Source organism: Gymnodraco acuticeps, unplaced genomic scaffold (genome assembly GCF_902827175.1).
Source record: "Gymnodraco acuticeps unplaced genomic scaffold, fGymAcu1.1, whole genome shotgun sequence".
NCBI lineage: Eukaryota > Metazoa > Chordata > Actinopteri > Perciformes > Bathydraconidae > Gymnodraco > Gymnodraco acuticeps.
This window is the reverse complement of record NW_022989883.1, coordinates 798450-824847: the sequence shown is the minus strand read 5'-3', so window position 1 is coordinate 824847 and position 26398 is coordinate 798450. Positions and strand designations below refer to the sequence as shown.

The following is a 26398-nucleotide window of genomic DNA, read 5'->3' as shown; positions in this document are numbered from 1 at the left end:
ACTTCTAGCAAACAGGAGTTTCTGGTACTTACACGTTCTGTTCATCAGGATGATCTCCACAAAGCACATGCTAAAGGCGGCTAACATTCGGCTTGATGACGTTTAGAAGTCTTTAGCAACTTGGGTTAGGATTAGGGTTCACCTGTGGGGTATCTACTGACGTGTTTTACGTTCTAGAACAAAATAGAAAGATATTTCACCCTTGTGTTAACCACAGAACTCTAACGTTGACCCTCAAACCAAAACGCATTTAAGAAATGGTGACGAGGGACTGCTAAAATGCTAACTCATTTCCCAGTTTAACGACTCATTCAGACGCCACTCTATTGCCATTGATGTCCCTCAGTTGCTGTTTGTCATGACCATATCTTTGCTTTAATTTCATCCACTTTTATTAAATCATGCGCTGCCCAAAAAGCAGATAAAATATGCTGTTATTGGTTTAGAGCTTTTTAACTGGAGGCTGGTTTTAGTCAAAGTAGAGATAATAAGAGTAATCTGCTGAATGTCTGCAGCTCTGCTTTGTTGTAGAGAAATGTTATCTGCATCACTTAAGCCATTTGAGATATTGCTAATAACTAGATGCTATCTCATTGGGTTTCACCGTGGGGGATACAAGCTATTAATCTGAGCTGTGTGTGTAGGACTACCGGATCCCTTCGCCAAGGTTGTGGTGGATGGATCGGGTCAATGCCACTCTACAGACACAGTCAAGAGCACACTGGACCCCAAATGGAATCAGCACTACGACCTGTGAGTCTACCGCCACACAACCACAGCTACTATGCACTTAAATACATGTTTCCTTACTGGTTTTATCTTGAAATTGAACAATATACTTCAAAGAGGTCTTCTTTTATCAATTACATTTGGTCCATTATTCTCAAACAATCACACGGGCACATTATGTCTCACAAAAAGGGAGACTTTATATTCAGGGCTGCAACTCCACAGTTATTTTCAACTTCTTTGTTTATATTTATGTAAAGGTCAAGACACAAAACCTTATATTCTTGACACCAGACTGTGTTGTAGTAAACATGAAGTAATTTCTGAATCTAACACCTGTTTTTCAGCTACATTGGAAAGACAGACTCCATCACGATCAGCATATGGAACCACAAAAAGATCCATAAACGACAGGGGGCGGGCTTCCTGGGCTGCATACGACTGCTTTCTAACGCCATCAGCAGGCTAAAAGACACAGGATGTAAGTCCCTCTTTTCTGTGTGATTTTTAAGTACACATTAACCTGTTAAGCCCGAGAGCCCCCGGTACAGGGGGCTGCGGGGTTTTTTTTCACGAAACTGTGTCTCAGTGCTTCTTAACATTTTAAAAACCTATGAATGTGTCATAGCCGCTTAACGGGAAGAAACTCAGCTAACTGACGATACGAACCATTTTTACCGAAACAAAACACAAGTCTCACAAGAAGCGTCTAAATGAGCCCTGAGCGAAAAAATGCTAACATACTTAGCACAGAACTCACGTTAAAATACCCTTATTACTTATCGTATCTGCACAAACAAGATATCGATTAGCAAACTGAGACTCCACAGATTCTACAGGTATTAGTGTCATCACTGAGCGATCAGAACTCGCGACATGGGAAACAAAACCAGACTTCACAACACGTAGCATTACGAAGGAAAAACGGCAATATGTTGTTGTTGTTCTGATCAAAAGTCGTGTTCAATGGCATTAAAACGATAAAACGCTGCTGAAGGTTAATCCAATGTGTCTGTGTCACTTTGAAATGATTTCTGATAATCCATCAGCAATAAACCTAGCTTTCAGTTTTCAGAGCATAACATTGCTTTCGACTGCACGCGCATAGCTTTCACTTCTCAATGGTAGTGTGTGTGTATGTGGAACTTCCCCTTCGATTCTATTGGCTCTAACGGTTCAAAAGAGATGTCAATCATCAAAATCGACCAATGGGTTCCAGAGAAACGGCAAATACACCCACATCCCCCCAAATGACCCCAGAAGTGGGGTTTTTTCTTCTAAATCTCTCTTAAAAAAGTTAAATGTCACTTGTTTTGCATCAATCTTGATACAGGGTACTTATTATATGTTATAGTGTGGATTCTTAAAGCTTTTAGTCTACTATCCCATCATTCAAGGGTAGTTTTCACTATAAGTAATGGTCTTTTTTTGGACGGACACTATAATTTACATTTTTTTACTATGTTCAATCTGAATTTATAAAAAAATGTATATTGATTCTCACTTTTCTACATCCAACTCACAGGTTTATCATTGCTTTGAGAAAAAAGATGATTAATTTACCCTTTTTAGAAGTGAAGATAATAGTCATTTGTTCTGGGAATGTCATTTTCGAGCCTGAAACCTGAAAAACAGACTCGGGGCTCAACAGGCTAATGCAAAAATCCTCTGGTTTACATTTCCTTTCCTTCCTTTCCAGACCAGCGACTAGACCTCTGTAAGCTGAACCCCTCGGACAGTGACGCAGTGCGGGGGCAGATCGTAGGTAAGGGTTGGACACACAGACACATCATCTACAAATGACCTGCATCACCTCGCCCCCAGAGTAACGTCTGTTTGACCGCGTGAATATTCTGCCCTCTGTCGCTCCTCTGACCTTTTGACCTCCTGCTTGTGTTCAGTGAGCTTACAGACGCGAGATCGCATCGGCAGCGGTGGCCCTGTGGTGGACTGCAGGGGACTGCTGGAAAATGACGGGTGAGTTTATGTTTATTAAGGATCCCCATTAGCTTTTGCTCTCGACAAAAGCTACTCTTCCTGGGGTCCGACACTTAAAACAATACAACAATAATACAGAAACATTTAGGACATAAGTCCTGACATCATTAACAACATTAAAAACATCACCAATATCATCAACAACATGCGATCAAATTTAAATTAGGGTTCACAGCTCACAAGGGTACATGGTCATTAGTCGATGGCCCTTCAATCTCTTCTTGAAAGAGGCTCTGGGCTCTATTTCAGTAAGGTAGTTTGGCAATGAGTTCCATTCCTTTATAGCTCTATAAGACACAGAAGATGTGTCCTGGGTTTAGGTGCCAGTAGATGGCCTGATGTAGCTTGTCTAGTTTTATGGTCATGCTCGTCTCTTGTGTAAACTATTTGATCATAAAAATACAGTGGTCTTTTGCTAAATTGGAAACATTTTAGAAAAGTGATAACACGAGATTGCAGACGTTTCTCAACTGGAAGCCATGATAGGCTTCTATGCATAACTCCAATATGAGGGTGCTTCGAACAGTGGAGAGCTAGTCTGGCAGCCTTGTTTTAAGCTATTTGTCATTTCTGTAAATGTGAGGTGAGTGCGCTGCCAGACCTCAGAGACACAATACAACAACCTCACGGAAAAATAAAATCTTGTTGTGACACTGTTGAATGCTTACATATGTTTGATGGGCTTTTCTGTTACGCTTTCTCAGCTATATTGGAAGTGATAGAGAGCCTTTGTTTGTAGGGTGTTTACAGATCTGCAGTTTGTTTGCCTTGTCAGGGACTGTTGGATACAGTTATTGCGTTTGCCTCTTTGGTCATTGTGTGTACACAGAAACCTCCACGAGCGGTCCAGAAGCTGTAAACAAATTCATCCCTTCCTCTCTTTTAGTCATGTTTCCTCGCAGAGCACGAGCTACAGCTAGCATCTCTACTGCGATCTACTGATGAATCTTATTAGGAGACATACGTTTGCCTTAGAAGCAGAGCTATGGATGCGTACCACCACACACTCACAAGACAGTTGCTCTTCAGATGGTGCATCAGGTAAATGTGATTAGAGTGGAAGCCGAACGTCACCACCGGGGGTCTTGCCCTGTTTGTTTCGCCCCACTTCTGATTGGATTGCTGCTTTCACACATGCTCAATCAAGCTTAACCTGGTGTTGAAATTCTTCAGGTTACAAAACACCTCGTCCAAACCAGCTAGGTCTACATTCATCCTTCATGAAACAACAGTGATATTTACTTTTCAATCAATGAAAAAGGAAACCGTGTCGTATGTTAATCTTAAAGTATAGAAACATATTAAATACCTTTTTCGTGAAGGGTTAAACGATGTTCTGGGTTGAGAGTTTATGACTGCTTACATACAACTAAGGTAATTCTCATGCTCATAAAAACACTCGTATGCTAATAACTTGAGTGTCCTTCGTCATGTTGGCATCTCTTGAGAAGTTAAACTGAGACTTATTTGGGAGCTTGTTGTTGTGCAGCATCACTTAAGTTATGATTTGTTTGATCCTCTTCCAAAGATCAAAACAAAAGCAGTTGACTTATCATGTGCTTCAGGCCTGTGTTTGAGGGATGCTTCAGTGAAGAGCCGCTGCCCTACTCGGACCCCACCGGGGCAGCGGGAGGCGGGAACTGTCGGCTCGACTCGCCCGGTCAGGAGGGTCGTCTTCAGACGCAGCGAATCAGAGGGCAGGACTCGAGAGGCCACGGACACACACCCCAAAACAGACCGCACGGACACCAGCCGCCCGACCTGCCGGAGGGATACGGTCAGTCAAACATTTAGAATAGAATAGAAAATAATCCTTTATTGTCATTATACAGGTGAGATGAGTAGAGCTACTCCTTTTTGCCATCAAAAAACAACGAGACGTACAACATTCAGGAGAAGACAACATACAAACGACAAGCATTCATACTTCAATATGCAGATAAAGTTAAAGTGCAGGAATATATCGGTTTAAGTAAAATAAATATGTTTGAATGTGTATTTCTCTTTATATTTAAAACATCTCATGTTGTATTTTTATTCATATTAAGTCATTTAACACCTTTTTCTTCTTCTTTTTCAAACAGAACAAAGAACGACGGTGCAGGGCCAGGTCTACTTCCTTCACACACAGACGGGCGTCAGCACCTGGCACGACCCTCGAATACCGCGGTACGTTTACAAATCACTTCACTCGAGTCCAAGCTAAACCTGAAAGGAGGCGAGGCTTCAATAAACCCCGCTGACTATCTAACTAACTAGCAGAGGAGGAGGACATAGAGAAGGATTTAATAGAAATAAAAATCATTACATTGTATTTCAAAAAGTGTGCAGCAACCTTGCTCTGCAGTAATAACACCAACAGATTAAGGGAAAATCACCAGGTTGTTTTTCTTAAGCGCTGGGGTTTCGTTGGGGGTTAAGAGCAGTATGCAGGGTCAGAAAAGTTAAAGAGGGCTGGCTGGCTGCTGCTGAGGATTTCGGCTGCTTGCTTCCTGCTGCAGGGATCTGGCCAGTGTGAGCTGTGAGGAGCTGGGCCCGCTGCCGGTGGGCTGGGAGGTCCGCAGCACCGTGTCGGGGCGGATCTACTTTGTGGACCACAACAACCGAACCACACAGTTCACAGACCCGCGCCTACACACCATTATCAGGTATACACATCGGAAACAGAGTGGTGCAGGGATGGCGTGTTTTTGTAGGCCATCCCGGAAGTTAGCATGGCGAAGGCTCCGTTGACTAAAAAAGTATTAGATTTCTCCATGTGATTTTTGAATATTGCAGAAAATAAGATCCTTTGCAAACACACGTTTATGATATTTACACATTTTCTCAGCAGGATAATCTCCACATATTAACACCACTTTAATAATAGTTCAAGCATACTAAGGCTACTAAGGAACTACAGCGCGGTCACATGACTTCATATCATCACCGCTAAGCTAAATGTGGCTAATGATAGACGTGATGACTCTTCAGACATCCACCAGTGGGATTTTAACTGACGTGTTTTAAGTCGTAGAACAAAACTCGAAAATCCTATAAATTTGTGTTACCAACAAACCTTATTTCAGCATCTAAATAACGACACAATAAAAAAACAATGACTTAAAGATGAGCTAACCAGAAGTGCTAAAATGCTAACTAATTTCCGGGTTAAGGACTCATTCCTGCACCACTCTATGCTCTCTTGGATCCCTCATGGCACCATCAATGTACACCTTGGTGGCAGACATTCATAACACGGACCAAATAAGACTAATCTGTGGTTAAGCTGTTAGGCTGGACTCAGACTGGTTCTGAACACGACCTGTTAATAATCGTGTGTAAACAGAAATGCAGGCTTATAGATTTAGCCGCTCCGGCTGCATGCACTGTGTGTAGTCCAGTTCCTTCAAATCTGACTTTCTGACATGTTTACACTTTTCCCATGTCCTTCTTCCCACCTCCAGCCAGCAAAGCCAAGCGAAGGAATCCTCGCAAGCCCCCCAGATGGAGGTGGGGGGTGAGGAGGGGGGAGTCGTCGGAGTGGTCGGGGGAGTTGGAGGCGGAGATGGAGACGTGGCGGCGCGATACGAGAGAGACCTGGTGCATAAATTAAAGCTGCTCCGACACGAGCTGTCCTTACAGCAGCCTCAGGCCGGACACTGTCGCATCGAGGTGTCCAGAGAGGAGATCTTTGAGGTGGGTGTGGAGACACGGGGGACGGGGGGCTCCTGTGGAATTCATACACAGCTGTCACAACAACCATATTTGCTATTTATTCAACTGTATAAGAACACAAAAGCTGCTCCGATTGTGCACATGTGACTCGCTCCATCAAAATCACTCTGCTGTAGAAACGGCTATTTTGAGAGAAACAAGGATTCATGTTATAAACTCATGTTATGGTCACTTTGGTGTTTTGGTTGATTCTAAACAAACAAAGTATTTCAGGATATGAAACTCTTATTCCTATTTTCGGAAGATAAATACATTGTACAGTACACAGGGTTCTTACGGTCATTACAAACCTGGGAAAGTCATGGAAATTCAAAAAGCTAATTCCAGGCCCTGGGAAAGTCATGGAAATTCAAAAAGCTAATTCCAGGCCCTGGGAAAGTCATGGAAATTCAAAAAGCTAATTCCAGGCCCTGGGAAAGTCATGGAAATTCAAAAAGCTAATTCCAGGCCCTGGGAAAGTCATGGAAATGTAACTAAAGTTGCATCAAATATAATTTATATTTTAGCTAATCGCCAAAATACTATAATGATAATAAATATCGTATAGTAATGAAAGGTAAAATGGCATTTAACTGACGAGGTATTTTGCTGGTGAGAGATTTTAGTTGCCTGTAGAAGCTAGTAAGCCTATTTGATTTGTTTTAGAGAGGCACGACATGTTTCAGATGCAGACCTTATTTTCCTGTTCCATGTTAAAATAAACCATTTTCAGTGGCACCGCTGAGAAGGAGTTATTTTTTTGGTCATGGAAAATGAGGTAAAGGTCATGGAGATGTCATTGATGAAAAAGTGTATGAACCCTGATGCACGCCGTGCCCACATAATAATTTGAAGTCCTTTTCCTCATATGTGTGGCTCTGTCACAGACATTGTATTATGTGACATATAGTCCCTTTTATATTTCGAGAGCAAAACCAATAAGGATATAATGAAAAAGCGAATAATCATCTCTTTCCAACAGTGTATAAAACTCAAAATGTGTGTTAGGGTCAATGTGACAGATTTTGATACTGATAAACAGTTTAACAGAACATCACTGATCTAAATGCACGTGTTGTGGGTCACTATTTGTTTTCTTTTCTCTGCGATGATGTATTAATGTCGTGCGTCTGTGTTTAGGAGTCATATCGGCAAATAATGAAGATGAGGCCCAAAGACCTGAAGAAGCGTCTGATGGTGAAGTTCAGAGGAGAGGAGGGGCTGGACTACGGTGGAGTGGCCAGGTAGCTCGCTGTTCACATCTATGATCACTTTTGTGTTTGATGTAGGATTTCTATTTCTGTCATCAAGCCTTTTAATTTGCTTTCCTCAGTCACATTCCATTTGTAATCTCCCTGCTGACTTAAGATCAAGTGTTACACGTTCACAGCCCTTTGTTTTTATAGCTCCTCACATCACCTCCGTGCTGTCAGCATCTAAATACATTTCCCTATATGTGTATTTCCCACTTCATTGGGCACATTATTTAAGAAGCTGTACAAGGAGTGCCGCAGTGACGCGTCCTAAAACCCGGAAGTAAGTTGGCATGTTACCACTTCCGGTTCCTTCGACAAAAAGCGATGCAATTTCTCCATAGTTTAGGAAAATAGCTGGAAATAAGGTCTGTGTTTGAAACACATTGAAGAGACGGATCACGTTTTGTTCAACGACATTAAACACATCAGCAGTGACCCCGCTGGTGATTTCTGAAGAGTTTACGTGTCTGAAAAACGATGGTTGTTACCAAGTGGCTGAATAGGACTACAGAAGTTGTGGAGGCCGTTTTACATCATTACACCGAACACGTAAACACTCAATGTTTATTTATATAGCCCAATATCACAAATGTTACATTTGTCTCAGTGGTCTTCACAGTGTGTACAGAATATCAGTATGACAATACGACACCCTCTGTCCTTAGACCCTCTGTCCTTAGACCCTCACATCGTACAAGGAAAGACTTCCGGAGAAAACCCACAGTTTAAAGGGAAAAATGGGAGAAACCTCAGGGAGAGCAACAGAGGAGGGATCCCTCTCCCAGGACGGACAGACGTGCAATAGATGCCGTGTGTAAATTGAAAAGATAATACATTTGCAACATAGGTAGTCCAAATGTTTGGAAATGCATGTGTGTATAATAGGAAGATGAATCCACGAGGATATCCATCCAGGACCTATGATCCAGGACCACAGCCACGACTCAAGATCCAGGGCTCGTGATGCAGGACAGAGGAGCGCAGGATCATCCATGACTCCGGATCCCGGCGTATACAGACACCAAAAAGAAAGACATTTGGGGAAGCTGGGTTAATCGGAACATGAGAGTACACAGGTATAGACAGAGAGAAGGAAGAAGTAAGATGTCCCCCGACAAACTAAGCCTATATTAGCAAAACTAGGGGCTGAATCTAATCAGCCCTAACTATAAGCTTTATCAAAAAGGAAGGTCTTAAGCGCACTCTTAAAAACGGATAGGGTGTCTGCCGCCCGAACACAAGTACAGGTACACAGGTACTTGAAAGCAAGTGCCTGCCTCCTGCAAACTGTTAAAACAAACGCTTCAACTTGTACCATTTTGAATCTGTAGTTTTGAATATGGATCTGAAGTCGGCGTGACGTTGAAGCAGCGACCCTGCTGTAGTTCATTTATAGCATAACGTTAGCATTTTGCTTCTGGCGACTAGATTTACGATTAGAAAATGATAAAAGTAGGATAGACATGTGGAGATTATCCGGCTGAACAAAACGTGATCCGTCTCTTAAATGTGTTTCAACCACAGACCTTATTTCCAGCTATTTTCCAAAACCCTATGGAGAGATTGCATTGGTTTTTGACGAACCGGAAGGAGTTTACTTCCGGGTTATAGGATGCGTCACTAAGGTTCTCTATTGCTTATTTGGAGAGTGTTTTAGACACATTTTTACAGCCTATTCTTACCACTATGCCATGCCTGCCGTTTCTTTTTGATTCTTTTATTTCCTTAACATCCAGTTAGTAAACTCAACCTAAAGCAGCTGTGGTTAGTTCATGGTCACTCTGAGTGGAAGGCATAGTTTGTATTCTTCCAATGTGGGGTCCTATGAGTTATTTGTTTAAAGTCAATGCATTACGTCCTACAGCAGACGATGGTCAGCCACACAGAGTACCGGCACAGAAGCTAATCAATAAACTGCTGTGGATTGGGTCAGCATCCAAACATATCTGGAGACGTCTTTAAAAAATCAATATCAGTTTAAATAAACACTGTATTTAAAACATTTGTAGCTCTTTATCCTGTCCTCAGACTGCCCTTTCTATGCTCCCTTCAAAAGCACCAAAGTCCATCCACAAAAACAGTCATTTACGCTTGCAGAACGGAGATGTTGGTGTGCCGACGCCTCAATCGGTCGGTTTGTTTGTGTTATTGTGGGACTTTGGTCAATCCGAACAAAACACCAATGTCCCACAATAACACAAACAAAGTGACCTATGGAGGCAGCAGTATACCAATAACTCTAAACCTAAATGACTGTTTTTATGAATGGACTTTGGTGCTTTTAAAGGGCAGTCTGAGGGCAGGATAAAGCCCTAAAGATATTTTAAACAGTGTTCATTTAAACTCAATCAAATGTTTTAAGGCATCTTGAGGCTTCAGTTCCCAAAGCAAGGGCTGTCTGATGGCAAGATTCATATTATAAATATTCTTAATATAGGATACATTTCAACTGAAAGTAACTTTTTGCGGTGGCTATTATGTTGCTTTGCTTCTGTGCCAAAAAATACCTCATACAACCCCACCTTAAAAATAAGAGCTACGCCTTTAATACGTCTACATCTATTCAGTAAAGCTGCTAGTCTAAGAAAAGACACTTCACTGGACTCAAGGACTACGTCATATACATTTTTTTTTTCCTTCAGTCTTCTCATTGTTTTATGATTAATGACTGCGCTTTGAACAATGGTTAACAATGTGCTGGTTGTCTGTAGGGAGTGGCTGTACCTGCTGTGTCATGAAATGTTGAACCCCTATTACGGCCTGTTCCAGTACTCCACAGACAATATCTACACACTACAGATCAACCCCGACTCCTCCATCAACCCTGTGAGTACACACACACACACACACACACACACACACACACACACACACACACACACACACACACACACACACAGTCGAGCTGAATAGGAAGACCCTCTCTGACCCGTATGTCTCCGTCGGTGTCTCTGTCTTTCTTGCTTTTCTTTCAGGACCACCTGTCTTACTTCCACTTTGTTGGCCGGGTGATGGGCCTGGCAGTTTTTCACGGTCACTACATCAACGGGAGCTTCACGCTGCCCTTCTACAAACAGCTGCTAGGAAAACCCATCACGCTCATCGACCTGGAGACCACCGACCCCGAGCTGCACAAGAGTCTCGTCTGGATACTGTGAGCAAACGCCTCTGACCGCAGAGAGAGATTTATCACATGGCCTGCACTGTCCCCTTTTGGATATAAATAGATTGTTAACTTGTAATTCTCTTTGTGCAGAGAGAACGACATCACTACGGTCCTCGACCACACCTTCTGCGTGGAGCACAACGCCTTCGGGAAGTTCTCACAACACGAACTCAAACCCAACGGCCGCAATATCCCCGTCACCGAGGACAACAAAAAGGAATACGTCAGGTGAGAATAGACACTGTCTTATACTCAAACGTCCTGGGCGATTCAGTATTAATATCTTATTAAACCTAATACACCACTGTTTTTATTGTGTTATTCATGTTGTATATCGTCGTAGGGTGTGCAGGTTTAATACATATTTGTATTCATCATTTAAATCATCATTCTGATTGCCGTTGATACAGAAAATATACTGTTTCGTAGTCAGGAAGAGCTGTTGATTTCAGTTTACTACAGTTTTCTTATTTGTCCTGAACCATGTTGTGTTTGTATTTCAGACTTTATGTGAACTGGCGGTTTATGCGAGGAATCGAAGCCCAGTTTCTGGCTCTACAGAAGGGATTCAGTGAGCTCATCCCCCAGCACCTCCTCAAACCTTTCGACCACAAAGAACTCGAGGTACATCTGCAATCCAGCTCATCTTACGTGTTTTTTGTAAACTCTTAATCCGTCCAGGGGGTCCGCGGGGTCTTAAAAAGTATTAAAAGTTGATCAATCAAATTAGTGAAAATTAAGGCTATGAAACGGCATTTTCCAAGGTATTACATTTTGTAGCTTGTTTTCAATAAGTCTATAAATGGTCCAAAGAGGTTGTATTCTACAGTGTGCCTGAATGTAATCATGGCGTAGGTGTGTAGTGTGATTCTGTGTAGTTTATTGATGGCATCCCGTTGGGTTTGACGTCATCTGAACAGGACGTCGCACGCTCACTGCTTGATAGCGTGCGTAGGTCCGTTTACGCCGGTTGCTAAACAACATCGTTATGGGGAAATGCAAGTCTGCGTCCAAATGGTTGGAAGATACGGAGGAAGGACAATCAATACTGTATATAGTCAATGTGAGGTAAAGTGTGTCGCCAAGGTAACCGGTTAAAACTCAAAGTGGCGATGAGGTCTTAAAATGTACGGAAAGGGTCTTAAAAAAGGTCTTCAAAAAGGTCTTACATTTGACTTCAGGATTCCTGCAGATACCCTGCTATCCTCCTTATTAACTTAAACCTCCCCCTCCTCTCCAGTTGATCATCGGTGGGCTGGGGAAGATCGACCTGGCGGACTGGAAGACCAACACGCGTCTGAAGCACTGCACCTGTGAGAGCAACGTGGTGCGGTGGTTCTGGGAGGCGGTGGAGGCCTTCAGCGAGGAGAGGAGAGGACGCCTCCTGCAGTTCGTCACAGGATCCACCCGAGTCCCGTTACAGGGGTTCAAAGCGTTGCAGGGTGGGTCACTCACTGGATCACACAACACACATTCATATTTTACCCACATCATATATTATGTTCACTTGATGCTAACATTTAGTCTGCTAATTCAATGTATCTGTTCTCCTAATGAACGATTAAACAACCAACATTTACTATCAGTACGATAACTGATTCAAATAGAGTTCTTGATCAAAGGAAATCTCTTTTTACTATGTTTGAGACTTATTATGGTACACTTTAAGGCAGTGGCGAGCCGTGACTTTTCTACCTAGGCCCTCTGACCCCACCCTCCTCTTCCCTCGAAAAAAAGAAAAGAAAACGTTTTTACGTCACAGCCTATAGTATACTTCAGCGGAATATCAAAACAGCGGCCCGGGGTGCAAAACGCATCAATGACAGCGACCCTCTACCACACAAAACAACACCATTTATATAAACACCTATCATGACAGGACACCCACAGCCAAGTAACAATTACAAATGAATTAAGTCGGCACGGCGGCCCACATTGAAAATCACTTTGACTTACCTTTGATGATCAAATCACCTAAACACAAAGTCCATCCTCCTGTCTTTTTGGATGAAGAACTTGATGGCGTCGTCATGCAGCTGATCCTTTGCTTTTAAAGCAATCAGCAATTCCTTCTCGATCGAAATTAAGGCCAAGTCTGACAGTCGGACTTGCCCAGTCGTGGACCTCGAGTAGCTTTTTATGCGCTTCAGCGCAGAGAAGGACCTCTCCACAGAGGCAGTGGACACAGGTATTGTCAGGATGATGCATGAGAGGGTGTACACCTGTTTCATGCTTTCACTCAGTCCTTTTTTGAGGAGAAACTGATGAATGTCGGCTGGGCTTTTCCCCAAAATGTCAGACATGCCGTACATCACGGCGAGTTCCGTGTGCAGTCGAGGCTGGTCGAAATATCCGCCATAGCTCTCCATCAAACTGTTCAAGGCAGCAGTTGGGAAATAGTTACAGTAATGCCCGAACTGTTGCGGGTCCAGAAGGGCCAGGAATTCCAGCTTTTTGTGGTCACTGAAGCGGTTGGAAATCTGGGTTAGCAGGCTGTCAATTACGCTGCAGTGGAGCTCCCTGTACCGTGCACGAACGTCTCCTTGAGCTCCACGGCCGCGCGGAGGACCAACCAAAGCCTGGGTTTCATCGTAGACGCTGTCAAAGTTCCCCTTCTCCTGTTCAATTTGTCGCTGTAGCTGATCCACTCTGGCCAGGCAGAACTGCATATCAAAACCTTTGTTCTGAAGTATTTCAAAAACAACATCCGAGTAGGAGAAGATAGCGTGGAAGGTTTTCAACCAAAAGCTGAAATCGAAGCTGGTAAGGAGGGTGATGTATCCATCAGAGCAATGAACAGTTTCGTCATCAAACTCTGTGTGATGGTCTACGATGTGCTCGAACACCTACGAGAGTAATGCTTAGTTTAGAAAAAACAACTTATAGACCTCCAGTAAACACTAAGATTAGCTTTCCATTTAATGTAATACTAGCATAGTTCTTTACCTTCATGTTTTTATGAGTGGGTAGTTTCCAACACTAAATCATTTCTTTATTATTGTTAATATTTCCATTACGTTCATTGTTATTATTATCTTACCTCTCTCAATTCCCTGGTCTTCTCTGCCACTGTGCACACCAAGCGAGAATGAAAGCACCAGCGAGTAGGAGCTGCCCGTGGAAGCCTATGCTGGCAAATATCATCCAGTAGCTTGGTGCGCTTTGCTGAGCGGCTGAAAAAGGTGGCCAAGCCAGAGAGGTGGGAGAAGAAGACCTTACACTCTCTTATCTTGGAAGCTCCCTTTGACAAGACGAGATTTAAGATGTGAGCATAGCAGTGAATGAAAAGGGCCTGTGGAATTGTTTCCTTAACTTTCGCTTGCACCCCATTCAATCCAGAGGCCATAACAGCTGCTCCATCGTAGCACTGCGCGACCACTTTGTCAATACAGCCACTCTCCCTCAGGAACTCCAGCAGCCGTGTAGCTATGGCCTCTGCTCGTTTGTCCTCTGTCACATCTTCGTACTTGAAGAAACGCTCTTTTATCCCATCGTCAGTGACATATCGAAGCACATATGACATCTGCGCCACGTTGCTAATGTCTGTCGTTTCATCCAACATGACCGCAACAAAAGGTGCCTTCCTCAGCTCCTCTTTCATGCTATCCGTCATTACACTAGCGACAGCGCTGATCAGGTCATTCTGAATCCTTGAAGATGTGCCGGTAAATACTGTTGATGTGGCGAGGTGTGTGTGCAGGTCGCTGTCATATTCTGCCACTAAATCCAGCAACTCTATGTAATTCCCCTTGTTTGATGAAGTTACACTCTCATCGTGACCTCGGAACGGCAACTCCTGCTTGCCCAAGTACACCACACAATTTATCAGGCGTTTCAAAATTCCTCGGTTCCTCTTCACCTTTTCATTATGAAGGATGACACCCCGGCGTTGTTGCTCATCCAGCTGGAGCTCTATCCTGGTGTCCCCAAATGTTTTAAGCCGAATAGTAGCTCTGAGGTGACCTGAAGCATTCTGATGGCGATGTGCTGATTTGGATAAACTTCCTAAATCAGAATATCCATCTCTGGCCCATGACCCACTGTCCGCACCAAAAAGCAAGCAATCCCAGCAGTACAGCTTTTGTTCCCTGGTTGATCCGGTCATCCAGTTGTATCTGGCGTAATTGCCGATATTAAAATGCCTCTCGAACCGTTTGGTTTTTTGAACCAAATTAAGTTGTGGTGTTGGTCGCCCTGTGGTAATTAACTCCAATTTATCCGTGTAACTCATTCTTGAAAAAGACTCGGTTAGTAGTTTCGCAACGATGTCATCACTATCACTAACGTGAGCCATCGTGAATGAACGTATGCTAATTCCGCCTAGCTTGACCCGTTGATATATCACATGCATAAACTTGGCAGCGCAGCGGGCGGAACTTGTCATAAAGTCCGCGATAATAAAGCCCTCCCATTTAGAGGGAAGATATGATTGGTCAATTGTACTGTCACTTGACATTACTCTCTCGTTGTTTTACTATAGCGGGCCCTCTGTGAATCGCATAGAGGGCCAGACGAGCTTTTTTCATGTAACCCTTCACATTCAAACAGAAACTGAACAGGAAGATTCGAAGGATTTATTTCTTTGGAAATTTTATTTTAAATACAATTAAATCAAGTTTTTTCGGTAAAAATATAACACAAATAATATTTAAAAAATATATATTTAAAAAAAATAATATTTTTTAAAAATGTTTTTAAATATTATTTTTTAGAATATCTTAGGCCCTCACAGAGGGCCTAGAGGGCCCTGACGGCTCGCCACTGCTTTAAGGATATTTGACTCCACTAAACACATCTTAACAATAACATATAGTACGTAGAGATGTGCACACATGCTTATGGCGCATTTCCACTACAGCGCGGTTTAAGCGTGCCGTGCCCGGCCCGTTTTTGGTTGCGTTTCCACTAGGCGTAGTTCCGGCTAGCAGGTACTTTTTCACCGTTTTTCTGGCTCTCCAAAATCCAGGTTCTTTCCGGGCCAACAACCGGGCTGAGTATGCTAAACTAGAGAGAGAATCGCTGGCAACTACAACAAAATGAACATATTTGACCGTGATTTAATTGTAATACACGTTTCAACATGATGCCGGTTACTATAGTTACTGCCCCAGCTCCTAAACTGTAATGGAAACGCAGCTGAAAGTGAGCCTGGCCTACCAAGGCCTAACTACCGTACTAAGCCGTGCGAGGCCCTGCAGTGGAAATGCGCCATAACAGACTTCTTGAGTACTTAAAGTCAATTCATTTGACAATTATTTTCTAGATAAACCAGTTCAAAAAACTAAACAAATTGTATACGTCACTCCCCTCCCAAGGCTGTCTATGGTCCTGGAAAATGTTTTCTATCGGGTGGCGTTAAGGAGAGCGGTGCGTCTTGTAAATGAAAGCATATAAAACAGTTTTTGGACATTTTATAACTTTATTGCTGACTTTCATTTGGTCTGTTAGAACTTTCCTTTTTCTTATGCTCTGCTCTCTTTAAAGCCATTAGATAGAAAACTATAAAGAGGCAAGTGAGGTTAGTTTTATATACATTTTATTTTGTTTTTGAGTTAACTGCATCATGTATAACTAAAATATATTTGGTTTACTAGCATGCAGACATAGAAAATCATGTTTCAGATTACTTTTCGTATAAAAACACTCACTAAAGCATTATTCAAATAGTAGCCAATTAATTCACATGTTTAGACACTCGTGATTTGATCGACTAAGCTGTAGATTCAATTCAAACTAATCCAGATTCATTTCCAGCCAACAATAAATCTAACAACTAATGAATTGATTATATCTTTGTGATTTGATGGGATCCTGTGTAAAGATTGTTGAGTGGTCAGTGCCTCGGAGTAGAGCAGTGATAACTAGAATGTATATGTGTAAGGTTCTACAGGTTCTGCAGGACCAAGGCTCTTCACCATCCACTTGATAGACGCCAACACAGACAACTTGCCCAAGGCTCACACCTGGTAAGGACCATGAAACAAAAAGATTTTCCATTGGATTCTGGAATATTTCAACATTTATGATGCTCACACGTTTCCTTCAGCAGGATCATCTCCACATATTATCACCACTTGCGCTATGATTTAAAAAAAATGCAATCTCCAGTGTAAAAAGCTAACGTTAGTCTCTAAAGGAACTACATCACGGTCACATGACTTCACGTCACCAACAAGGTGGCTAATGTTCAGCATGATGACCTTTTTAGGAGTCTCTTTTAGTCACCAGTTAGCAACCGCTGTTTAAATTAAACATAACAACTGTTTTAATTGGCCAGTGGAATATTTACTGACATATTTTACATCGTAGAACAATCCATTAAGTTTGTGTTAACAACAGATCTTATTTCACGCCTCTAAGCAAAAACACGTTCAAAAAACCATTGACTTCTAAACAAGGGAAGCTAACTTTCTAAAATGCTAACTCATTTCTGGTTTTAGTACTCACCCTGCAACACTCTATAGACCAGAATAATATAAACAAATATGACTATGATATAGCAGAGTTTTTTAAATGAAAATACGACTTCAATGACTATGTATGTGCCGAAGAGTCACTAATTGTTCTTTCCTGTCTCCAGTTTTAACCGGATAGACGTCCCTCCCTACGAGTCCTACGAGAAGCTCTATGAGAAACTGCTGACGGCTGTGGAGGAGACCTGCGGCTTCGCTGTGGAGTGACGAGTCCAAAATCAACCCGACACACACAGACACACTTGCGCTTGCACTTGCACACAAAACTATTTGACTTTTTACATCATATACACACACATCAACAAAATATCAAAGTATACACGGAGTATACGGAGCAGCCAAGCATCACAAGAAACAGACTTTGGGTCTCTCTCCACCTCCTAACCAAACTGTTGGGGGGGGGGGGGGGGTTAAAGGAGGAAGCACAGCGGGAGAGGAAGAAGATACAAAAACAGACAAAAAAAGAAAAGTATTTTAAAGTTTTTCAAATGTTTTGAAGAAGCATTTTTATCCTTCAGTTTTAACAAGCTATGATGTCATTCTTCAGAATGTCTACCGCCGCCGCCGCGGACAGAATCGGCCAATCACATGCGAGCCTGGGAACTTTTAGAAAATCAGACGTATGAAGAAGAGGAACAAAGCGGAGACTGATTGTCTTTCTGTCTGACAAGCCGATTGATTGACTAGTGTTCATGCTTTATGTTTAACCACTGTCGTGTATCAGAGAGTGCATGTACATGTGTGTGTGAATGAGACTGTATTTGTGTGTGTGTGAGAGAGTGTGTGTTTCAGGCATGGCACTCTGTTCCGCTGTAAAAATGATCAAATGAGCCTGCTCCTCTGTTTTTTGCTAACTTTTTGTCTCCTTCCGTTTGTATCTGCGACCACTCTGATCCACTCTGATATTTTTATTATTTATTACTAAGTGATTACTGACCAAGCTGCTATATGCTCTACACAGAGCCCACACTAATCTCTTCATCACCCCCCCTCTACCAGAGTTGAAGGGTCAATTCACTTACAATTCAAGTAATCCACAAAGTGGGTTTTATTGAATTTCGTTACTTGTTTTTATTTTTTTTTTAACATTCAAATAATTGCGGGGGGAATACTCTTGTCAGTGTATGAATGAACAGTGTTTTTGGTGTTTTAAATACCACGTTACATTTATTTTGAAAGGGATCAATCCTCCCTACCCTGATTTTAAAAACTCTACTGACGCTGGGGACCTGGATATTTAACTAAATGAGCCACGAGGATGGATGGAAAGGAAGAAAGGGTCAGCTTCAGGAACTCTTTGGTTGTATGTGACGTGTATAATAAAATCTCAAAAGCCTTTCATACATGTTTCATCATCCATTTCACCATCTTGGTTTTTCTTTCTCTGTGGCCCTGATGTTGTCTCCATTGCCTGGATGTTAGAAAAAAGTAGTCCTCGTTCTCAAGACCACCATGAATGAACAAAAAAATCCTCTTTACAGTCATTAGTCCTCCAACAAAGTGAATGAAATCAAAAGACCTACATGTGGAAACAGTTGGGATTTGTTGTAGATTGATTATTGAAGACTGTTAAGCAGTATCATTTCAATCTGCATTTTCTAGAGTTCACTGTGTAATGGATGCAAGAGTATTGTAACTTACTATGTACTAAACATTTATGAAAAAATACAATGTAAATAAGATTATATTAAAAGAAATTAAATTGAAAATAAATTCCTTGTCTTGTGTGCATTTTTTTTGACTATCCATATCAATTAACATATATCATATGTATTCAATAAACATTTAAGTATTTGTAATTAGAAATATAATGTAGGTAATGCCTGTTTATTTAGGTTATTCGACAATTAAAAGTACTTGTTTTATATTTGTATTTCACATACTTAAACTTGTTAACTTCTTATGTTTGTATATATATATATATTTGGATTCATCTATATTGCACCTTATTTCTTTTTATGTTTATATAAATATGTATTTCATTTTATCTTTTTATTGCACACCTCTTCTATTGAATACACAATATATACAAATAAACATTTATTATTTTAAATGTAAGCTATTCTATAATTATTTATATTGTATATATTATACATCAATCAACAACTTTATTAATCCCGCAAGGGGCAATTGGTTATGAGCAGCAGTTGATGTCATGAACACAGGCAGGAACATACAAGAAGAAAAACACACAGATACACCCGGGAGCACAGATGTGAATCATTCTAATTTACACTATAAATAGTTCAAAGCATCACAATAATAAATAAATAATCAAGTTAAAAGCCTTTTCAAGAATTTAAAAGTTTGAGTGCAGAAGGGATGAATGATTTAGAAAAGCGATTAGTCCTTTGAGCAGGTGGAGCATATCTTCGCCCTGATGGCAACAGACGAGATTCACGTGAAAGAACATAACCTGGAGAGTTCAGAATGCTCTCTGCTTTCCGCAGAATCTGTTGCTTACAGAAGGAATTTAAGTCTCTCTGTTTCACGCCGATGATCTTGGAGCAGGTTTTAACAATGCTGTTCAGGCTGTTCCTGTCTTTCAGTGTGAGGCTATGGAACCAGCAGATACAAGAAAAACAAATAAGGCTCTCAATGAATGCTTGGTAAAAACGACAAAGAATGAAAGGCCTGACAGAGAAAGAGTTCAGTTTGCGAAGAAGGTGCATTCTCTGTTAACCCCGCTTCACAATACACATGTATAAAATCATAATTTATCAAGTTATTTGGTTTTGTTTTGAGTTACATTGTGACCACATCAGTAACGTAAATACTACATTTCCCAGAATTCAACAGCCGTGCGTAGCGAGCGACGGGTGCCGTGCGTGACGTCGGTGCTGTTCTTGTTTTGGCAGTTTGTTTCGATATATTCACCGAAAGCCAGTCCATCAAGAGGGTGTTTTGTGTTGGTTCTCCACCACCCAGCTGCGGTATGGTACATTTCTGGATGTGTATTGTTTAAACCTACGTATTAAACTGTTAACTGTCGTTTTGAAGCAATGTAATCCGTAGAAACCCCGACATTAGTGAGCTAAGTACTTAACCTACTAGCTAGCTAGCAAGCTAACTAACATTAGCTTAGCTTAAAAGCAGTTTGTTCTGCGCGGAAATGATCGATTTCTGTTCTGACATGTTTGTTTTTAACTTCAAGATCTGAAATATTAAGAAAACCTCACTGTGTTAAGACTACTGTCACTTTGATACACTGAATACAAGTCCATATATGCAGTGTTGCATCACTGCCAACGTCTGCAGTTTATCAAAATGAAAGATTTGCATTGATTTCATGCCAACTTTGATCAGATCAAGCACAACTAGGGCTGGGTTAGTGAGACACAATGACGGAGTGACTGTTTCTTGTAAGATCAGGTCAGCAAACACAATAAAACAACTTTCTGTTAGCTACCTCATGTTGATTCTAGATTGAGAGACTAATCCCATCCCTTAACCCTGCTCCCTGTGTTAAGATTTCAGTTTTATTTTAAAGTACCTCTTTGTTAAGTTCTCTTATGATTGCATGCCAACTGCAGCGTGGCATATGAGTTCTTTATTAGTCTTATTTAGCAAGGTTACACACTCACTGGCCCCTTTATCAGGTACACCTGTGCAACGGCTCGCTAAAGCAAATATATAATCCGCCAATCATAAGGCAGCAACTCAATGCATTTAGGCATGTAGTTCAAACAGAGCATCCGAATGGGGATGAAAGGTTATTTTAAGTGACTTTGAACGTGGCATGGTTGTTGGTGCCATGAGTATTTCAGAAACTGCTCATCTACTGGGGTTTTCAAGCACAACCATCTCTAGGGTTTACAGAGAATGGTCAGGAAAAGAGAACATATCCAGTGAGAAGCAGTTCTCTACGCCAAAATGCCTTGTTGATGCCAGAGGTCCGAGGAGAATGGACTGGTTCAAGATGATAGAAAGGCAACAGTAACTAAAATAACCACTCGTTACAACCAAGGTATGCAGAAGACCATCTGAACCACATCATGTCGAACCTTGTCAGCTAAGAACAGGAAACTGAGACTACAATTTGCACGGGCTCGCCAAAGTTGCACAATAGAAGATTGGAAGAATGTTGCCTGGTCTGATGAGTTTATATTTCGGCTGCGACGTTCAGACGGTAGAGTCAGAAGTTGGCATAAACAACATGAAAGTATGGATCAACAGTTCAGGCTGGAGGTGGTGGTTAAAGGTGTGGGGGATATGTTCTTGGTATACTTTAGGCCCTTTGTTACCTATTGAGCATCGTCTTAACGCCTCAGCCTACCTGAGTATTGTTGCCGACCATATCCCTCCTTTTATGCCCACAGTGTACTCATCTTTAAGGGCTACTTCCAGCAGGACATGTCACAAAGCTCAAATCGTGTCAAACTGCTTTCTTGAACATGACAATGAGTGCACTGTCCTCAAATGACCTCACCAGTCACCTGATCTAAATCCTATAGAGAACTTTTGGGTGCTCAATATGGACCAAAATCCCTGAGAAATGTTTCCAGCTCCTTGTTGAGTCTAAGCCACGAAGAATTAAGGCAGTTCTGAATATAAAAGTGGGTCAAACACCGGTACTAGCAAGATGTACCTAATAAAGTGGCCGGTGAGTGTTTACACAGTGGTGGGTAGTAACAATATATATTTACTCAATGACTGTACTTTTTGAGTACAAGTTTGAGATACTTCACTTGAGTATTTGTTTACGTTATGCTACTTGTACTTTTATTTTACTACATTTTGGAGGCAATTTTTAACTTTTTACTTCACTATATTTATTTGACCAATTTAGTAACCCGCTAATTTGCAGGTATATATTTATAATAAATAATATAAAACACCAAGTGCAACATTAATATTAATTCATTAATAATAAGTATTATAAACATCTGATAGGGGCCACTGGAAAATTATTACTTTTACTTTTTGTACTTGAAGAATACTTTTGTACTTTTACTTGTGTACAATTTTGTATTCTGGACTTTTACTTGTAACATAATATTACCCTGTAGTATTGCTACTTTGGCTTAAGCAAAATATACGAGTTCTTCTTCCACTTCTGTTCTTACAGTCGTGTGTGTGTGTGTGTGTGTGTGTGTGTGTGTGTGTGTGTGTGTGTGTGTGTGTGTGTGTGTGTGTGTGTGTGTGTGTGTGTGTGTGTTGTGTGTGTGTGTGTGTGTGTGTGTGTGTGTGTGTGTGTGTGTGTGTGTGTGTGTGTGTGTGTGTGTGTGTGTGTGTGTGTGTGTTGTGTGTGTGTGTGTGTGTGTGTGTGTGTGTGTGTGTGTGGTTGTGTGTGTGTGTGTGTGTGTGTGTGTGTGTGTGTGTGTGTGTGTGTGTGTGTGTGTGTGTGTGTGTGTGTGTGTGTGTGTGTGTGTGTGTGTGTGTGTGTGTGTGTGTGTGTGTATAGATGGTATTGATTGAGCAGTGACAGATTGCAGGAAAGTTTAGTGTCACAATGGCAGATGGAGGCAGCGATGATGAAGTCATTCACCTGGCGAGCTTCAACGTCCACCGCAGCCAAGGTGAGATATGTTGTCGATATCAACAATGAGATATATTCTAGTGACAGTTTGTGACAACAACTGGCCTCCTACACTATGCTGCTATTTACATGTGACAATGTCGTTTCAGAACAAGGCTGACTTGCTTTCTGTCATACTGACCCTGGTTTGACAACATAGTAAACTATATTATCTAGACATAGTTTCAAGGTTGTGGTTTTTCTAGTGATAAGAAACTTCGCTCTTCGGCGTGCTACACAACAGCCATTATTACATGCTAAGTTAAAAGGGCTGTACAGAGTGTATATATATATTATATATGTATGTGTGTATATATTTATATAAACATTTCTAATAATATATAATCTATTTCTTCCTCTTGTTCACACACTTATAATCATAAATAGCCACACAATAAACAAACCCTAATATTTACTCCTTCGTTGTAGGCTCCCGCTCCCGTAAGAGGGAGCTCATCACCATCTCCGATGACTCGGATGAGGAGCCTGTGACTCTGGTACCGAGCAGCCCTGTTTTAGTTCCAGATGATGACGACGTCAGCATATTAGAGGTGAGTGATAAACCCTGTTCTTTCATTTGTTATATATATCAAAGAGGATCCCTGCTGTTGTGAATTCCCTGTGCTGCCCAAACACTGCCCTCTAGAGGGCGAATGAGCATTCACCTGCCTGTCACCAAATGCTCCTGATTGGAGGAAGAGACAGCAGGTGTGATCAGGACACACTCAGGTGAAGACTAATTACTGCTGCTTCTGAAAGAGCACACAGACGAGCAGGAAAGCCTCTCCAGTCCTGGGTTGCGTTCCGATAATCCAAAAATCAGCTCCTAAGTTCTAACCCTATCTCCTATTCCTTGACCTCTGAGTGAAACGTCACGGGGTTAAGGGATAGTGGATAGGAGAATTCAAAAGGACTTAGGAGAAGAGACTGCGGTACTTTAGAGAATCCGACTGCACTTTCACTTTCCGACGTGTTTATGATGCTCCAGCGGACGTCATGAATGTGCGTCTGCTGCTGTGGGGTAACCATGGAAACTACAGTTTTCTATGCAGCGGACTACAACATGGATGTTTAATAAGAACGAGGGACTACTGTAAACTCATCTAGAGACTCTGCACCGTGCTCTGATGCTGTTGTTTTGCTTTATGAACGTGGACAACAGAGAAACATATTCTTCATGACCAAAGTTGGAATTGAAATAAAAAAGGAAAGTGAAACTTATGCTCGTCACCCTCTCCCTCCGGTCCACATTAATACAAATGATCCCAATACGTATGATTGATGAAAAGATCTTAAAATCAATACAAATGTATTTATTATAAACGTTAGTCCAGGGTTTCCCACACATAGAATATACTTGGGCGGGCCGCCCAGGTATATTAACGGCCGCCCAGGTATATTAACGGCCGCCCAGGTATATTAACGGCCGCCCAGGTATATTAACGGCCGCCCAGGTATATTAACGGCCGCCCAGGTATATTAACGGCCGCCCAGGTATATTAACGGCTGCCCAGGTATATTAACGGCCGCCCAGGTATATTAACGGCTGCCCAGGTATATTAACGGCTGCCCAGGTATATTAACGGCCGCCCAGGTATATTAACGGCCGCCCAGGTATATTAACGGCTGCCCAGGTATATTAACGGCTGCCCAGGTATATTAACGGCTGCCCAGGTATATTTCGCGACCCTTTTAGTTTTTTTTTAGTTTTTTTATAAAAAAAAATTTTTGGATTTTTTTTTTTTTATTCGTCCGTGACCACGACGCCATCTGCGATCGATTAACTTGTCGACAATGATCCCTCGCTCCCTTGCTCTGATCTCGCCTCCTTCTGGCCTGTTAAGTGGCCTGCCTCACACAGGGTGACTGGCTGTCCACATGATGTGGCCTGCCAACATGGCCACTGTCATACAGATCATAAATCAAAGCCCTTGATTGGTCTCTGTGTCATTCAAGCTCGGGATAACCTCAGCTCAGGTGAGGTAAAGGACTCTCTGAGTGTTTAGATAGTTAACTTAGTTTAAGTTATCAGTGGGTCTCAAACAGTGTGGTCACCATTTACAGTATGTAAACACATATTTCCATTTGAGAGGGTAGTGATTGATCTAATGGATAGTGAGGTGGGCTGAATATCGGAAGGCTGTGAGTTCAAATCCCGCCAGGAACACCACCACTAGTGTGCCCTTGAGTAAGGCACTTAGCCCTTAGTTACTCCAGGGAGAATGTCCCTGTAATCGGTCATTATAAGTCGCTTTGGATAAAAGCGTCAGCTAAATGAAATGTAATGTGATTAGTAAAATATGCATGAATAAATAAATAAAAAGTTAACTAGGTGAAAAAAGGTAAGATACACTTTTAAAACTTGTTGAGAGAAAACTAGTCTTTGCTGCTGCCTCAAAGAGGAGCAGGGGGAGAGGATGGAGAGGGGGGAGAGGAGGGAGACAGGAGAGGCTGATTCAGGAGCACAGACACACTCACAACTATAAATGAACCAAAACTAAATTAATAAACAAGTTTCAGTGTTTTTTTCATATTGGAAATGGGATGTTATTGGTTATGGCCATGATTTTATGATTATTGAAATGTATACAGTTCTGTTAAATATAGGTGTTTCCATAGATCTAGTCTCTTTATTTTTCCCTCAAAATGCACCAGATTGATGCATTTAACTCCAAAATAAAAAATAAAATCTTACCGGGGGGGCATGCCCCTGGACCCCCCTAGAGGATTTGAGGTCGACCCCCACTAAAAATCACATGGATAGGTTCCTAAATACATTAATAAATACATTTTTTTTTTAAAATAGTAACCCATTTCCATATGTTCATGTGTGGGTAGTAGATTTAAACTATAGGGCTATCATTATGGACCCTGCCTGTACCTGTACCGGTTCGCTCTGCCATCGCGTGAAGGGTCTGCTAACAAGCGACCAACAGAAAGGTTAATGTTGTTGCATGTCACCTCAACCCCCCCCCCGCTACCACCACCCCCCAAAGTATATTTCAGATCTGTGGGAAACACTGGCAGTTAATGGACCAGCACCAGAGGCATTCCCATACACACAGGCGTTGGAGCTGTTCTTCATGAAATCCCAGAAGGATGAAGTGCTCTGACAAACAGTGCCATCTTTGCGCAAAATGATTATACCGGAATGAAAAGTCAATAAATAATGTTGTTAAAACTTTTTCTTTTTTTTCGCGCCCCCCCCCTTGCCACCACCCGCCCAAGTATATTTCATATCTGTGGGAAACACTGTAGTCCTTAACATCTATAACTGTGTATATCACCATTCAAACATCTTTTAAAAGTTGAACAAACCCCACAGCTCAGTAAAGACTGAAATGTTAACTTTATTGGATAATTTCAGTAAAAACTAACGTTCATATTTCTCTTTTTGATTATAATACTGATGAACGTTCAAAACAAAGCACTTTGGCAACTTACCACATACGTTTTAAAAAGCTTAATAAGCACCGTAACTTTCATGATATCATTTCTCCGTCATAATCGGTTGTTTCCGTGAACGGCCGACTGTTGAGTGACGGCAAATGCTGCGGCTGCA

The 26398-nt window shown here is 41.7% G+C and overlaps 3 protein-coding genes across 5 annotated transcripts in view; 2 read left to right on the top strand and 1 right to left on the bottom strand.

Annotated features, from left to right (window-relative positions):
- smurf1 (SMAD specific E3 ubiquitin protein ligase 1) overlaps nt 1–19031 on the top strand; it is a 29776-nt gene extending 10745 nt beyond the window's left edge. Inside the window, exons 3-18 of one of the 3 annotated variants that reach the window (XR_004567293.1) lie at nt 645–753; nt 1077–1210; nt 2429–2494; nt 2631–2706; nt 4293–4504; nt 4812–4896; nt 5229–5375; nt 6174–6405; nt 7564–7667; nt 10391–10505; nt 10655–10833; nt 10936–11073; nt 11349–11469; nt 12086–12514; nt 15617–16811; nt 17426–19031. Coding sequence is in view for 2 of the 3 variants with exons in the window: in XM_034198887.1 (XP_034054778.1) it covers nt 645–753; nt 1077–1210; nt 2429–2494; nt 2631–2706; nt 4293–4504; nt 4812–4896; nt 5229–5375; nt 6174–6405; nt 7564–7667; nt 10391–10505; nt 10655–10833; nt 10936–11073; nt 11349–11469; nt 12086–12287; nt 16727–16811; nt 17426–17525 (2105 nt within the window). In the remaining variant the exon portion in view is untranslated. The remainder of the gene's footprint in view (nt 1–644; nt 754–1076; nt 1211–2428; nt 2495–2630; nt 2707–4292; nt 4505–4811; nt 4897–5228; nt 5376–6173; nt 6406–7563; nt 7668–10390; nt 10506–10654; nt 10834–10935; nt 11074–11348; nt 11470–12085; nt 12515–15616; nt 16812–17425) is intronic. The other 2 variants (XM_034198890.1, XM_034198887.1) reach the window with 2 other exon arrangements.
- Nucleotides 12725–14967, bottom strand: LOC117534658 (zinc finger MYM-type protein 1-like). Its single transcript, XM_034198891.1, has 2 exons — nt 13886–14967; nt 12725–13691 (listed from the first exon to the last, which is right to left on the bottom strand). The coding sequence occupies exons 1-2, from the start codon at nt 14948–14950 to the stop codon at nt 12816–12818; spliced, it is 1941 nt and encodes a 646-aa protein (XP_034054782.1). The 5' UTR covers nt 14951–14967; the 3' UTR covers nt 12725–12815.
- A 1075-nt stretch (nt 19032–20106) lies between the features above and the next one.
- The window catches only part of rnf216 (ring finger protein 216), a 29355-nt gene continuing 23063 nt past the window's right edge, over nt 20107–26398 (top strand). Inside the window, 3 exon segments of the mRNA XM_034199116.1 lie at nt 20107–20251; nt 22723–22837; nt 23266–23387. Coding sequence (XP_034055007.1) covers nt 22771–22837; nt 23266–23387 — 189 coding nt within the window. The 5' untranslated portion in view covers nt 20107–20251; nt 22723–22770.